Source organism: Chinchilla lanigera, unplaced genomic scaffold (genome assembly GCF_000276665.1).
Source record: "Chinchilla lanigera isolate Chin_1 unplaced genomic scaffold, ChiLan1.0 scaffold00019, whole genome shotgun sequence".
NCBI classification, from domain to species: Eukaryota; Metazoa; Chordata; class Mammalia; order Rodentia; family Chinchillidae; genus Chinchilla; species Chinchilla lanigera.
The window spans coordinates 1,190,802-1,204,931 of record NW_004955420.1 but is presented as its reverse complement, the minus strand read 5'-3'; the positions used below and the strand labels follow the sequence as shown (position 1 = coordinate 1,204,931).

Here is a 14,130-nt window from a genome sequence, read left to right as displayed (position 1 = left end):
ATATCTTTTCTATAGTAGTTATAACCTTTACTTTCTCCTTTTTCTTTTGTTGTAAATGTAAGCAGGAAGCTCACTGCTTTTCTTTTTCTTTCACTAGAATGGAACCTGTGGGAATTGTCTTCATCTTCTATTGCTTCCTTAATTAATCCCCCAAATAAACTCAAGAGGTTATTTCCCTGGCTTATCATAGCTCTACTGGGATGCATTGCTAACTTCTCCAACTTCACTGTTCATTCATATCCATTTCTTGGATTTATTTACTTAATCATCAGACCATACTTATTCTGTATAGAGAAGATATCAGAAGGCCACATATTATTGCCTGTTCAGGGATTAGAGTCTGGGATGGCCAGTCTTCAGGGCATGTCATGCATTGATTAACCATTGTTACATGCCAGCAATTCTGAGAGACAAGCACAGTTATCATTGTAGAAAATCCATACTTGTTATTTTCTTTTGGTTCCCCACTTACTGACAGCCATAAATATGCTAAAATATGACATTTTGAAACAAATTATATTAAATTGCTCTTTTAACAGCAAATAAAACTGTTCTAGAGGCAAAATCACTAATCCAGAACATTTCTGTAAAACATGCTGGCCCTTTCAGTTTTTGTTTTGATTCAGCATTGTTTAACTCTTCTAACAGATGTTCAGAATTCTCTTTAAGCATTGAGCATACAAACTATCAGAAAAGAATATATTATAAAAGGTGGTGAAAATTCCTGTTATGGGTTAAGCACTCTACTGAGGGTTTTGAGACATTCAAAAAGTACATCCTTGTATTCTGCCTTCCAAAAATCTATATCCTAGTTGGACGGAGGCAAAATTTTACATGGGAAAACAGCAGGCTAATATAAACATTTGGAAGAATAGCCAGTTTGAGAAAAAATGTAATACAGCATTTGGTTTTTAAGTTTCCAATCATTTTTTGCAAAGCTACGAAAGATGTTTTCCCTCCTCCATCTAAAGGCAGATCTGGAACTTCTGCCCCACTGCAGAAAAATACCCCTTTTCTAAAATTTCCCTGAACAAACCATGTTGCTCTTCTCTCTGCTGTCCAGCACTGTCTGGTCAGTTTAGGAGTCACCAACTCACAGCCACATCTGCAGAGGTACAGCTTGAGCTCTCTGCTATGCTGCTACTGTATCTCGTGCCTTCCCGCATTTTCATGTAGTGCCGTGAATCACGATTATTTATTGTGTGTTTTTCTCCCTCTCTGAGCTGAGATATTTCTGAGGGTAGGGACAATGTCTTACCCATTGCTTTACTGCACACCTCACAGGATGTCTGGAATAGAATGTGTTGTCAGTGATGACAATTTACATTTAATTATGCTAAACTGAAATTGCAAGTCCTGACTAATAGCCTGACTATAGCATAATGCAAAGAAAAGACAAATGTATGCAAATAATAATCAGCAAGACAGAAAAGGACATGGGATGGTATTAAAATTCTAGATGTAAGGAAGAGTTGAAGTAAAGATACAGGAAAATGAGCTTTGTGGAAATGTAGGGTGCAGGGGTAAGAAGTAGGGAAACCAGACCAATGAACAGCCATTGGGAACTGTTGATGGTGTTTTGAGCTGAAAAGTGACATAGTCAGTGCTGTATATAAGGAAGATTATTTCAGCAAGATGATTGAGAAAGAGAACAAATGAGACACTGGTAAAGCAATTCAGAGGAGCAATACTATAATCCAAGGAAGAGATAATGAACTGAGGCTATCATGGAATATTTACAGAGGAGACAAGACTTGACAGGATTCTTGAAGAACTGGTAAATAGATTGAAATGTTCATTCAGTAAAAAACATTTAAAATATTTTATCAGATATGTGATATAGTCGGGGAAAAAGGACACAAATGTAGTGTGTGTGTTTATTCCAATTTGGTCAATGGTACATAGGATGAGTTTTATATGCATATAAAAAATACAGGGGCTGGGGATTTAGCTCAGCGGCAAAAAGCGCCTGCCTGGCAAGCGCAAGGTCGTGAGTTCGGTTCCCGGTACCAGAGAAAAACCAAAAAAAAAAAAAAAAAAATACAGTCTTTTCTTCTCAACTGGATAATTGTATGCCTAAGAAATTTCATACTATTAAAAATCCATTATAAGACAGTTACTTCTTTAGGAATAAGAATATTTAAGGGCAAAATTGTTTTTATATAAGTTCTATTACTTTTATTCCTTTTAGATAAACCTTCATATTTGATGCTGTATTTTTTAGAACCGAAAATAAAAATATATTGTAGCAGTTTGCTCTCATAAAACATACACAAAAGAGCTTCTTATAAATGGAGCCCTAGCCTTTTAAGCAAACTGCTGTGGATGCCAGTGTTCAAAGCTGTAGCTTTCTTCTATGTGCACATTCATATTTATTGTGTAAAGTACAACCTATAAGAGTGCATCTAACTTTGTGTTCTCCAGTTGCACTATGTCCCAGTGCCGCATGCACAGAAAAATAATGAGTAGAGGGAAAATGACTAAAATTATAGAAGGAGCTCCTCAGGATTATACAGTTATGAAGGACTTACTTTATGCATATTTTCAATTATATGATGGACATGTACTACTTTTAAAATCAAGAACAAATGAAAGATTCATAGAGTAGGAAGAAGGGAAGGAAACATGTAACTTGATTTGTGCATCATTCCAAGTAAGCAAGAGGGATCCTTTTGTGTTAGTTTCTTAACCTCAGATATCAGAATGTGCTTCTAACAGTACATGTGAGGCACAGTCTTGATCGGTAGGACCATCTACCCTAGCACATCAGTGAATTTATACAGTCTCACAAAATGGCATCTGGACAACAAAAGCTATGTATCTTTGTGTTCCTTCCTTTTCTTTCTCACTAAAGAGCCATGGTTCTGACCCCATGGTCTGCCTTTGGGCTGCTGTCACACCTCTCTTGCCATAAGTTCTCTGCTCTCCCAGCCTTTGCAAGCTCTGGCCTGATTAGTGTTGGAGAAAGGTGACTGCTATTGCTTTACATCTTGTTACCTATGATCCATTCTGTCACCTGGGCCCATGCTTGCCCCTAACGTGCTCCAACCAAACTGACACCTTCGCCACCCCTACAGGGTCCGTCCTTGACCTTTTCCAGCTGTGTGCCTTTCCTTGGCATGACCCTGCCCTCTGTCCTCCCTTCTCACTGATGACTGGCTTTGTCTTTGAGTGTATTTGTGATGTGCTGTGCTCTCATGGATACTAAGGTCTTTGGGACCATTCCTAGTTCAGCTTTTATATCTACTTCCCCTTGCCAAGCCAAGGGCCTTACAGATAGCAGGTGCTCCATAAGCATGTAGTGAATTGAATTAAATCAATACCTCCAGGAACACTTTGACAAATCCAATTAGAGGAAATTATTGTTCTAAACCTGCAGCCTAATTACAGTAAATTTCCTGTAGTTTCCTTCAAATCACTGGAGGTTTTTTGTTTTGTTTGTTTTGATTTGATTTATTTTTTTACAAACCTTGTTTTTTTTACAAGGCTTTATAGGATTTTGAACAACTAATTTTTCCAACCCAGTTCCTATATTGGCAACATAATATTCAGAACAAAAAACTGCCTTAACTATAAAATGTCATAGTTGCTGTTTTGCCTTGGTAGAATTTTTTAAATAGCCTTTTCCCATTCTTTTATTGTTAATAGATTTATATTTTAAAGTACGTGTATATTTACAGAAAACTGAGGAGATATAACTGAGGTTCCTTGTTATTACACCCACCACTTTCTCCCCACTTGCAGTTCCTCTATTGTTAGCATCATATCTTAGTATGACACATAAGTTATTAGAGGCACGAAGTTATAAGTAATGAGCCCATACTGATATATACTGGTATATTATTAACTATAGGTTGTGGCTTATTCAGATATTCTTAATTTTTATCTTAATGTGCTCTTATGGATACTAAGGTCTTTGGGACCATTCCTAGTTCAGCTTTTATATCTACTTCCCCTTGCCAAGCCAAGGGCCTTACAGATAGCAGGCGCTCCATAAGCATAAATCCATCCAGGCTACAACATTCCATTCCATTGTCATATCTCCTTAGATGCCTCATGGTTATGACAATTTCTCAGACTCTCCTTGCTCTGATGGGCCTTGCAGTTTTGAAGAGTACTGATTAGATGTATGGTACAATGCCCCTGTACTGGAATTTCCAGGTTGCTTAGGTCAATGCCCGTCTCCTCCCATCCTATCGCTCCTCACTTAAATTTCTCATACATGTGCAATATAGTTAGATTCTCTTGTCATAGTCAACATCCTTTCCTGAGATCCTCCAACCCCCACACTGATTTTTTAAACTTTATATACATTAAGGTTCATTCTGTACTGTAAATTCTATGCTATATCTGAATAAGTTTTCATTCTCCTGTAATACCTACCTAATTATAAAATTTATTTGAGCACATTCTAGGGAAGCCCATTTTCTAGGACATTTAAACATGCCAATATTTTTATAGCTGATCACTTACCAATTTGCAGATGATCTATGTTGACAATAAGCTTGAATGAAATTTCTACTAGAGGCCTTAAACAATGCCTTTGGCCCTATAGCTTCAGTGATGTAATAAACATTTACTTGGTGCTACTTACATGCCACATGGTGCTTGGCACCGAACTCACCCCACTAATTAGATCTGACCACTACAGGCCCGTGTACTAAGCGCAGTGATCACAGTGGCAGAGACGTAGAGAGACAGTGGGAGCAGAGTGCAGATTAACTTGAGTCTTCCCACTTGAGCTGGGATGGACTTGAGGATGCCTGACCTGAGGCATAAAGGATGAGTTAGCGAAGAGAAAGCATGGAGCAGAAAATCCTTCCAAGGAAAGGGTCAGGCTAAAATCACCAAGAGTTTTATAGTATAATATGTATAGGAAACTACTGTAAGCTACATGTTGCTGGTTAGAAGTGGCAGGGGATGGGAAGGATTTGATTTAAAACTCGGGTTAGAGAAATAGGCAAGGACCAGATAAGGGAAGGCCTTTAAGCCACATTAAAGAGCTTTAAATTCATCCTGCAGTTAATGGGGAGCTACTGAAGGTTGAAAGCAAGAAAGCAACAGGTCAGATTTGGTTTGTGAGAGTTCATTTTGCAGCTGTGGGGAATGGATATGAGGAGAATAGGACAGAAAATGGAGAACAGCAAGAAGACTGTTGTCAGGTAGCAGAGGAAGCAGACCTCATGGGGACAGTCACCAACAGGACAGAAAGTATTTGGGACATGCTTAGCAGTTAGAGTAAGAAGGTTCTGGAGGTGAGTGTGAGAAAATGAGAAAAAGAAGTCCAGAATGGCCATGGAGTTTCCAGCAGGGTAAATACATGGCTTGTAATGCCGCTCACTGAGATCAGTGATACAGGAGGGAGATGATGATCTCAGTGGCCACCCAGGTAGAAACATCCAACAGGAAACTGAGTGAATAAGTCACAGAGTAAAGTGATTAGCTATGTTTATTTAGGATTATCCTGTAAATGGGTAGTGATTATAATAAAGGTCATAGATAAGTGCATGCCAGAAGGTTACGTGAAGTGATGAGAATCCTAGGGATGCCTCACGCTTAAGAAGAGCCCATGAAGGAAATAGGCAGGGTAAAAGCGGAGCAAAAGGAAAACCAGAGAAAGCTTACATACTACAGAAACCAGGGGAACAAAGAGGACAGGACCGAGGGGAATGATCAACAATGCTAGACATAAGGACTCCTCTTCTGTGATGTAAAAATGTTCTATATTCCCTAAAACATGCGCTGTAACCTGCGCTTTGCTTTTTTTAAAGGAAATGCATAGAGAGGTGATTTGGAACATGGAGAAATTTGTGGGTAACAATGAAAGCTCATTACCTTGTATTGGACAGAATGGTAGCAGTTATCTGACTGGTATGAGCAGTTATATAATGTACAGAGAATAAATACATACAAAATATTCATAACAGACCAATTCTACCTAAGAAGATGAGTTTAGGCTATCCAAGAGGAAATGCTCAACATTGTACAAGCAAATCAATGAAGGAAGAAATACATATTATTACCTTTTATTCAAGGTAAGGAATATTACCAAGAGAAATAATATAAAGCAAAACTCAAAACAGCCAAAATTGCTCACCATAAAATTGTAAAAAGATGAAGTAGTTCTAGCTCATAAAATTGAAAATATAAAAATTGACCCCTGGAAAATGGTTTCAGTAAAAATACAATGATGACAAAAGCCTCTGAAAGAGAATATGGACAAAAAGATTATTGTATCAAATCTTTGCTATAAAATTCTGTGGAAAAGAGACTCATGATGATTTTCTTAGTAAAAAAACTAATGAAAATGGAAAAATTGGGGGGAATGAATTTAATTGAAATATGTGGGAAATGAAGGTAATTTAGGAATTATCTTGCTGGAATTAGTTCTAAAAATACTTTTTTCGTAATAGTTCAACCATACCTACACATTTCTGTTTGAAATGTTCATTAGATTCAGAACATTATCAAGATAAAAAGGGAAGCCAAAATATTCTTACCCTGTGGATTTAATAGGATTGTCTGTGGTAGTGGAGAACCAGACTATAGAGTGTCAACCTGCCAGAGGCCGACAAATCAACCTGAATCCCTGACAGCGGCAAAGAATGGCTAACTGACAAAGAGCAGCAGGGATCCCTTACCTGGAAGGCCCTTGTTATTTATGTCAGTTACTGATTTATTGGCTTTATCCCATCTTGTCTCAAAGAAGAATTTAAGACAACTAAAGAAAGGAAAGATACAAATAAAATTAAATTTCAAATAAATGAGTAAAGAAATCATAGTTTTGAGATCCATTGTGATTTCCTAATGCATCAATATGCCAGAAATAATTGCAACAATTTCTTTTTGTATGTCTCGGAAACATTATTAATACCTCCTTTCTTGGACTGAATATTGAAAGTAAAAATACTTGCTTAAAGTTTCTTCCCAAACACGTCAATTCTAGCCAGTTGAGATTAACTCAATCCACTGCTCCAGTTTAGTAATTTCTAAGTAAATATCCTGTCATACATTTCCTTATCTGGACTCACCTTCCTATCTTTTTTACTCTATTTCAGATGAAAATCCTTGAAATATGTCTGCTCTGCCCCAGAGATGACATAAATCTGATATATTTCTTGCTTCTTAGAGTGAATATTTCATTAGGTTCTTGGAGTTTGATAGGGTCCAAGAGGCCACAGATATTTTTCAAATATTTAAGAAACACTTAAAATTAAAGACTAAAACAATAAAAACTACGGTTAATACACCTAAAATAAAACAAGCTTTGACACCTTGCCCCTTTTTTTAAAAAAGGGCTATACTTTTCGTTCTCCTATTTTAGCATTGAGGCGGGAGGATCACAGGTTAGAGACCAACCTAGACAATTTAGAAAGATCCTGTCTCCAAATAAAAAATAATTTTAGAAAGGGCAGGAGATGTAGCTCAGTGCTCCCTGGGTTCAGTCCCTAGTACTGGGGTGGGGGTGGGCAGGTAGTATAGCATAGCATTGGAAACTGGAACCCTAAAAACTGAAACCACATCACCTGCCTGGTTCTCACATTCCCAAGTGCCTAAATCTGAGAAATCCCGTGTTGTGTACAGGTAGCACTCACAGATTACTAAGACCCAGGAAGCTGATGTGGACAGTTAGCTCCCAGGAGCCCTGGTACTGTGCTCTGTACCACAGGATACACAGGAAACTTAATCAGTATTCCTGGGAAGTGTATCCACATCCCATACTTTTTCCTATTATATTTTCAGCACAATAGTGAAGGGGAAAAACCTGGAAGTAAATATACCACAGTATGGGGTTAATACTGAGGTTTTTAAAAATGCTGAGTACTATTTGAATTACACCCCTAGTTCTGGATTCCCCAACGAACCTGAATGGTCTTAATTGATATTTCTTCTCTATAAATAGCAGAAACCTCATTATCTAGCGATTACTCTTTGTACTCCTGCTACGTGCCACACTCTGTACTGGGTGCTGGACACAAAATGACGATGAGTAGAGAGATAAGAAATCCAGTCTCACAAATATGTTGTAATGGGAGAGAAGAAAAACATGAAGAGAGACTAAGGTAAAGAATTACACACTGTGATGAAAAAGAAAACAATGAGTAGAAAAAAAAGAAGCAGATAAAATAAGATACAAACAGTTGATAAGAGAAAGTTTCTCAGAGAAAACATCATTCAAGATGAAGCCAGATGATGAATGAGAGGAGGCCAGCCAAGAGCCAGGGCAGCAAGAGCTTTCTCAGCAGTAGAAACAGCAGGTGCAATGCAGATCGGGTGACTTCTGGTCCAAGGACATGATGGGAGTAGAGGGAGATGCTGTGGAGCCTGCTGTACCCTGATGCCCACTGCAGTCTTTTCCATGGAGAGCAGCAAGCTCAGCTCACTCCAGCTGCAGAGAGAAGAATAGGTCAAAAGATGATGCTGCAGAAGTAGAATCCCAGTTTAGGCATCAACGAACTAAAATTAATATGGAATATACTTGGGTCACTGAAATGTACTTAAAATAGTTAAAATGATAAACTTTGTGTTATGTATACTTCACTACAGTAAAAATAATATGGACAGGAAATGGTATTTGCTAAATATGCCTTGCCATGAATACTGTTTCTTCCCATCTTAGACCAACAGGAGCTCCAGGAAGCAATGAGCAGTACAATATGGGAATGGTTGGAACACATGGGCTGGAGACCTCTCATGCTGACACATTTAGCAGCAGTATTTCAAGAGAAGGAACCTTGATGATTAGAGAGGTAAGTTTATATAACTACTGTGTAGAGAAAGTGCTTTTCTTAAGTTGTTTTTATATTAGTGCTTTTACAGAGAATGCTTACAGCATGTATTTTAAGCATTGGGAATGAGGGGAAAACCTGTGCTTTCAAATGGTTGAGTGATTCTAATTGTCTACTGCCTTCTTTCCTGTATCCTTCTCAGATTTTGCAGCCTGACTTAATTATATTAGTCTAAATTCTTCAGTAAGAACTATGCAAATCAGAATATAAAATTTGAGCCTGAGGATATAAAACTGGCAAATCCAGATGTTTCCTACAACAGGAAAAGAGAAATGAATAGTCTGTCTGGATAGCATTGTGGGTTTTGTGAGCCTCCCCTCACCCCATGGTTTTATCCTTGAGGATCTCATGTGGAAAATGCTCAGTGGTTCTAAAAATGGTGGTACCATCTTATCTCATTAAATTAATATTTAAAAAGATTAAGGAAACATGCAGATCTACATAAAAATGCACCTCTGTATTTTGGGTGCTTTTTTAAACTCCAGGAACATCATTTCTTTTGGTGAGAAGCACGTGTTCCCATTCACCTGCCCTTCCAATGTAGAATAGCTTACTACTCAGCTGTGCCAACCAGCAGTGTCCTGACTAACTACAGTCATCCTCTTCTTCATTTCATCATCACCATGCAAGTTTGAGAGTAGGTCTTTAGTTAGAAGGGAAATAATGGGCAGTTAGCCTTGGCCCAAGGTTACCTGACCCCTCCCTGCACCTGTTTTATCATAGATTATAGTAAAAAATGTCATAAGTAAGCATAAGATCTATAAGATAGTTCAGAATATTAAATGAGTGAGTTAAAAAATGTAAAAGTTCAGTAAATTCTACCTATTTTATTTTATTCCACTCCCCATGAATTGAGTTTTCCTTTATTTCTTATCACAACCCACTCTTCCCTCTAAAACACAAATATATATCATGAATCAGTTTTTTCTTCAGCCAGGAGACAGTGGGAAACCCTAATGGCAGATTTGCTCTGCAAAAAGGTAGAGGGCATCTCACTTTTGTAAGAAAGGAAGGAACTGTAGTTTGGAGATGAATATGGTCTTTGAAGTAATAATTGACAGTGGAGCTATAACCAGAAGACTAGTTCACAAAACAACTTGCTAGAATTGCATTTTTATGGCCTTCTCAGATCTTTCAAGTAGGCTTTAAAGAATCCTTTCACGTATGCCTGGAATGAGAAATGGACTTGGCTGCTGAAGTTGACATTGTGTAGTACTGGAATATAAATCTCCCACATGGTGAGTGGTACTTCATCATGGAAGTATACAGGTCTTCTAGCTCTAGAGCTTGCCACTTGGGAGAACATGAAGGAGAATGTCCAGGACTGAATTACTCTTTAACTCCAAATAAAAGAACTCCAATTTCTAATGTGATTTAAAATTTGCCTGAGTCTTTATAATAGAGTAGTACCTCCAAGTAGACATTTGTTGCCAGCCCCATCAGAATGATTTCATATTACTTAAAGCCCTCCAAGATTGTACAGCCACAATCATTCACTTGGAAAAATCACATTCACCAGTGTTTTGTATGAATATGATCTCTTATTTTTGTCCTCTAAATTTCCAAATTGTGCCTTTCCAAACTGTGAGCTTTTAAAATAACAAACTATACAAAATAAGTTTTTAAAAAATGATCTATATTAGTCCAGATTTTCCAGAGAAACAGAATATTCCTATATGGAGAGAGATGAAAGGTGGGAGTCAGTGAGAGAGGGGGACAGAGAGAGACAGAGAGACAAGAAGTGGCTCATAAGATTATGGAGCCTGGGAAGTCCATCTGCAACCTGGAGACCCAGGGAAGCTGGTAGTCTAAGTCCCAGCTGGTAGGTGAAGATGAGAGGAATTGCTCCAACTCAAGTAGTAAGACAAAAAAGTTGGAAGAGGCAGTTCTTTCTTCCTCTACCTTTTGTTCTATTTAGGCCTTCGGTAAATTGGTTGATGCTCACCCAAAGAGGAGTGAAAATTTAGTTTATTGAGTCCCTCCAGTACAGATACTAACCTCGTCCCCAGAAACACTCTTATAAGCACGACTAGAAGTACTGTTTAATCTGGACACCTATGGCTCAGTTGGGTTGACACATAAAATTAAATATGATATAAGCCTTTGAGTTAAAAATTCATTGAAAGTGCATATAGTAATACCTCCTCAGTTCATGAACACTTCTGCTTGTAAACAATTCAGTTCACAAACAAAAGCATTCAGCAGAATTTCACTTCCTTTTACAAACTCCACATTGGGTGACAAACACAACCATAGCCATTGTTATGGTTTGTGTCTAGATGTTCCCCCAAAGCCTCATGTGGTCGTAGATGGAGATTTTCAGAGGTGGCTGGATCTATAGTGTGTGATGCTGGGATTGATTCATGGTGCAGTGCTAGGTTCAAGGGCAGTAAGACTAAGGGTGTGAGTGCTAGGCACCCTAAGTAGCCTGCATAAGATATAAGGGATAGAAAGAGCTATGATTGTCTCTTGTCTGCTTTGCTAACTTCTGCCCGCCACAATTGTTTCTCCTCTTCAATCCCTGTGTGCCTCACCACCCTGCCTTGGAGCCAACTAATTATGAACTACAACCTCTACAAACTGTGAGCTAAATAAACCTTTCCCCCTTTGACCTTGAGTGTCAGGTATTTTTGTCTCAGCAACAAGAAAAGTAACTAAGACAGCCATCTTCCTCATACACACACAAATGCAGCCATCTTCCCCCAAATCCTAAAACAAATTAAGTTTATAAACCAAGGCATCCCTGTAAATTAAAAAGATAAATGTGGGCTAAAGCATATCCCTGACAAAATAATAAAAACTCATTACGTTAATATTTAGCTTATACAGTGCTGTTATTTCAGTTCTCCAATTGAACATTAAGAACTCTCTCAAAATCCAGGCATTGTGATACATGCCTGTAATCTCAGCACTTGGGAGACTGAGACAGGAAGACTGATGTAAGTTGGAGGCCAGCCTGCGCTACATAGTGAGTTCAAGGCCAGCCTGAACAACATAGCAAGACCCTGTCTCAAAAAGAAAAAGAACTCATTCAAGTCATTCTCATGTAAGTGAGCGTGATGGTCCTATAGGATCTTACTGGCTCTGCTACCCAAGATCTTGTCAGATGTGCAGATTTTCCCCTGTACACACTCCTGTCCACGAGGTTCCTGTCCCTGAAGTTCTACTTTTCCCTGTCCTAGAGCTTAACTAATGTTTTACTCTTGTTCTGCAACATACTACAGCCTCTCCATTCTGCCATTTGCCCACAGTGCTGTTCTCCTGCCACACTGCTGCCTGTTCTTCACTCAGCAGGCCCCTATGGGTCTGGCTTAGCCGTCTCTTTCTCCTGGAAGTTTTTGCTGAGATTCAGTGGGCCTCAGTACATAACACCTTCCTGGAATCTCCTGGTATCTCCAGTGTTTTTCTGCCCCACTGCACCAAGACACTAGTTTGCCATCATGAAGCCTCATTTGGTACAAATAATAAGAAAAAGAACCCACTTAGCATAACTTACTGATAACATAGGTAGGTATCAGTAGGTGGGTATCAGAAATAAGGAAGTAAAGATTCAGAGGTGTTTTGTGGAAGGAACCCCAAAGGGAGAAAGTGAGCTGTGTCCCTATGTAGAACTAGAGCTAGAAACTATGAAGGGACAAGAGCATAGGCAGCTTGTCATGTGTATATCATTGTCTATCTTTCCTTAGCCTCATCTCTGTTGTCTCCACATTTCTTCTCTGCCGTCTTTCCCCACAGACCAGCTTTCTCTCCCTCTGCATGTTTGTGCTCTCACCTCTCCTCCCTTCATCATAAGCTATTCACTATATCCTAGTCCAGTGGCTGGCAGACATTAACCAGTACCTCCCAGGCCTGATGTTAAATTTTAGTGGGAATCTTGTCCCACTCGGCTCAGGTATCTACTGCAGGTCTCATCAGCTATGGTCAGGAATAGAGCTCTCTAGTACAACAATGCAGCCCAGAGCACCTGGGCTGTGTCACCAGACAACCCAGGTTTGAACCCCTGATTTTGCACTTCCAGCATTATCACTTGAGATGTTAGTTGATTTTCTTGCACTATAGTTTTCCCGTCTGTAACATGAGGGTAAAGGAAGCTAGTCCATAGTGTTATAAGGATAGTCCATCATTGCCCAGCTCCAAAAAGGTAGGGCATGGTGGAAGGACTTCCTGGAAGAAAGCAGCTCATATCATGGCAGCCAGACAACAGAGAGAGAAGGGACAAGGCAGGGACAAAAATAAACCCTTTCCGAGTCTTATTCTTTTTAATGGTTTGAACAATCTTCCATTCTTACATTGGGCAATCTGAACAATTTCGCAGAAGATAACAATATGTAATATAACAACCACTGCTAATTCCTATCATTTTGTTTTGAAACCCTGTATCATTTTTAATGTCCTTCCTTTGTTTTGTTTATGTCTGTGATCCTGGCATTTGCTACATTCTTTTTTTGTTTTTACTGCTCTCTTTAAAATAAAAAAATAAAAAAATTTAAAATTAGAAATGCAAAAGTAAAAAAAAGATAAATCCTTTCCAGATCATCCCCCCAGTGACTCACATCCAACCAGGCCTTGCCTGGGAATAGCACATTTAGCTTCTGAACTTACCAGTGGATGAATAGAACTCCATGGCCATTCCAGATGCCTCATTTCTGAATATGAGTCTTTGGGTGACATTTTAGATCTAAATCATAACAAAGATTCAGTGGAATGCTGTGCATACGTGTTTAGTGCAGTACTGACAAAGGTGAGTATGCAGAACCTCTTAGTGGGGATGGCATGAAGACCAGAAACAAAGTTGGGATTCTGTTAATGAAATCCTAGAGGGCAGGGCTGTTGCTCGTTCGTATTTGTGTTCTCAGTAGAACGCCTGGCATATGACTCAAAGAAGGTATTCAGTAAGATGGTGCTGGTTGAATGAAATAAGGGATGATAGCTTGGAAGTGGGCAGATTCAGAAGCACTGCTTCAAGCTTTTCACTGTGTGGGCTTCTTCCCCTGGTTAGCCTCTTCAGGTCTTTCTGTATTAACCAATGTGTCTGCACCAGGTTCGGGCTTGAGGCAAAAGACTATTGATGAAGAGAGATTGAAAAGTCCTACGGTGACAAGGTGTTCTTAAGCTTCTGGGAAATATTATAAAGTTTTTCAGTATTTGAATAGAAGTTACAAGAAAGAAAAAGTTGCCTGTGCACACACACACACACACACACACACACACACACACATACATACACACACACACACTACCACCACCTGGGGACAATAAGATAACTTGAGATTGAACTCCCTAAATGTCATTTAGAAGATGAAATGTTCAGCTCTGGGGAAGGGCACTAGTACAAGCTCAA

At 38.9% G+C, this 14,130-nt stretch overlaps 1 protein-coding gene across 4 annotated transcripts in view; it reads left to right on the top strand.

Moving 5' to 3' along the window:
- The window catches only part of Tnik (TRAF2 and NCK interacting kinase), a 376,373-nt gene that overhangs the window by 337,781 nt on the left and 24,462 nt on the right, over positions 1-14,130 (top strand). For all 4 annotated transcript variants that reach the window (XM_005382987.2, XM_005382990.2, XM_005382989.2 and 1 more), the window contains one exon: positions 8,621-8,750. In XM_005382987.2, the coding sequence (XP_005383044.1) occupies positions 8,621-8,750 (130 nt within the window). The remainder of the gene's footprint in view (positions 1-8,620; positions 8,751-14,130) is intronic.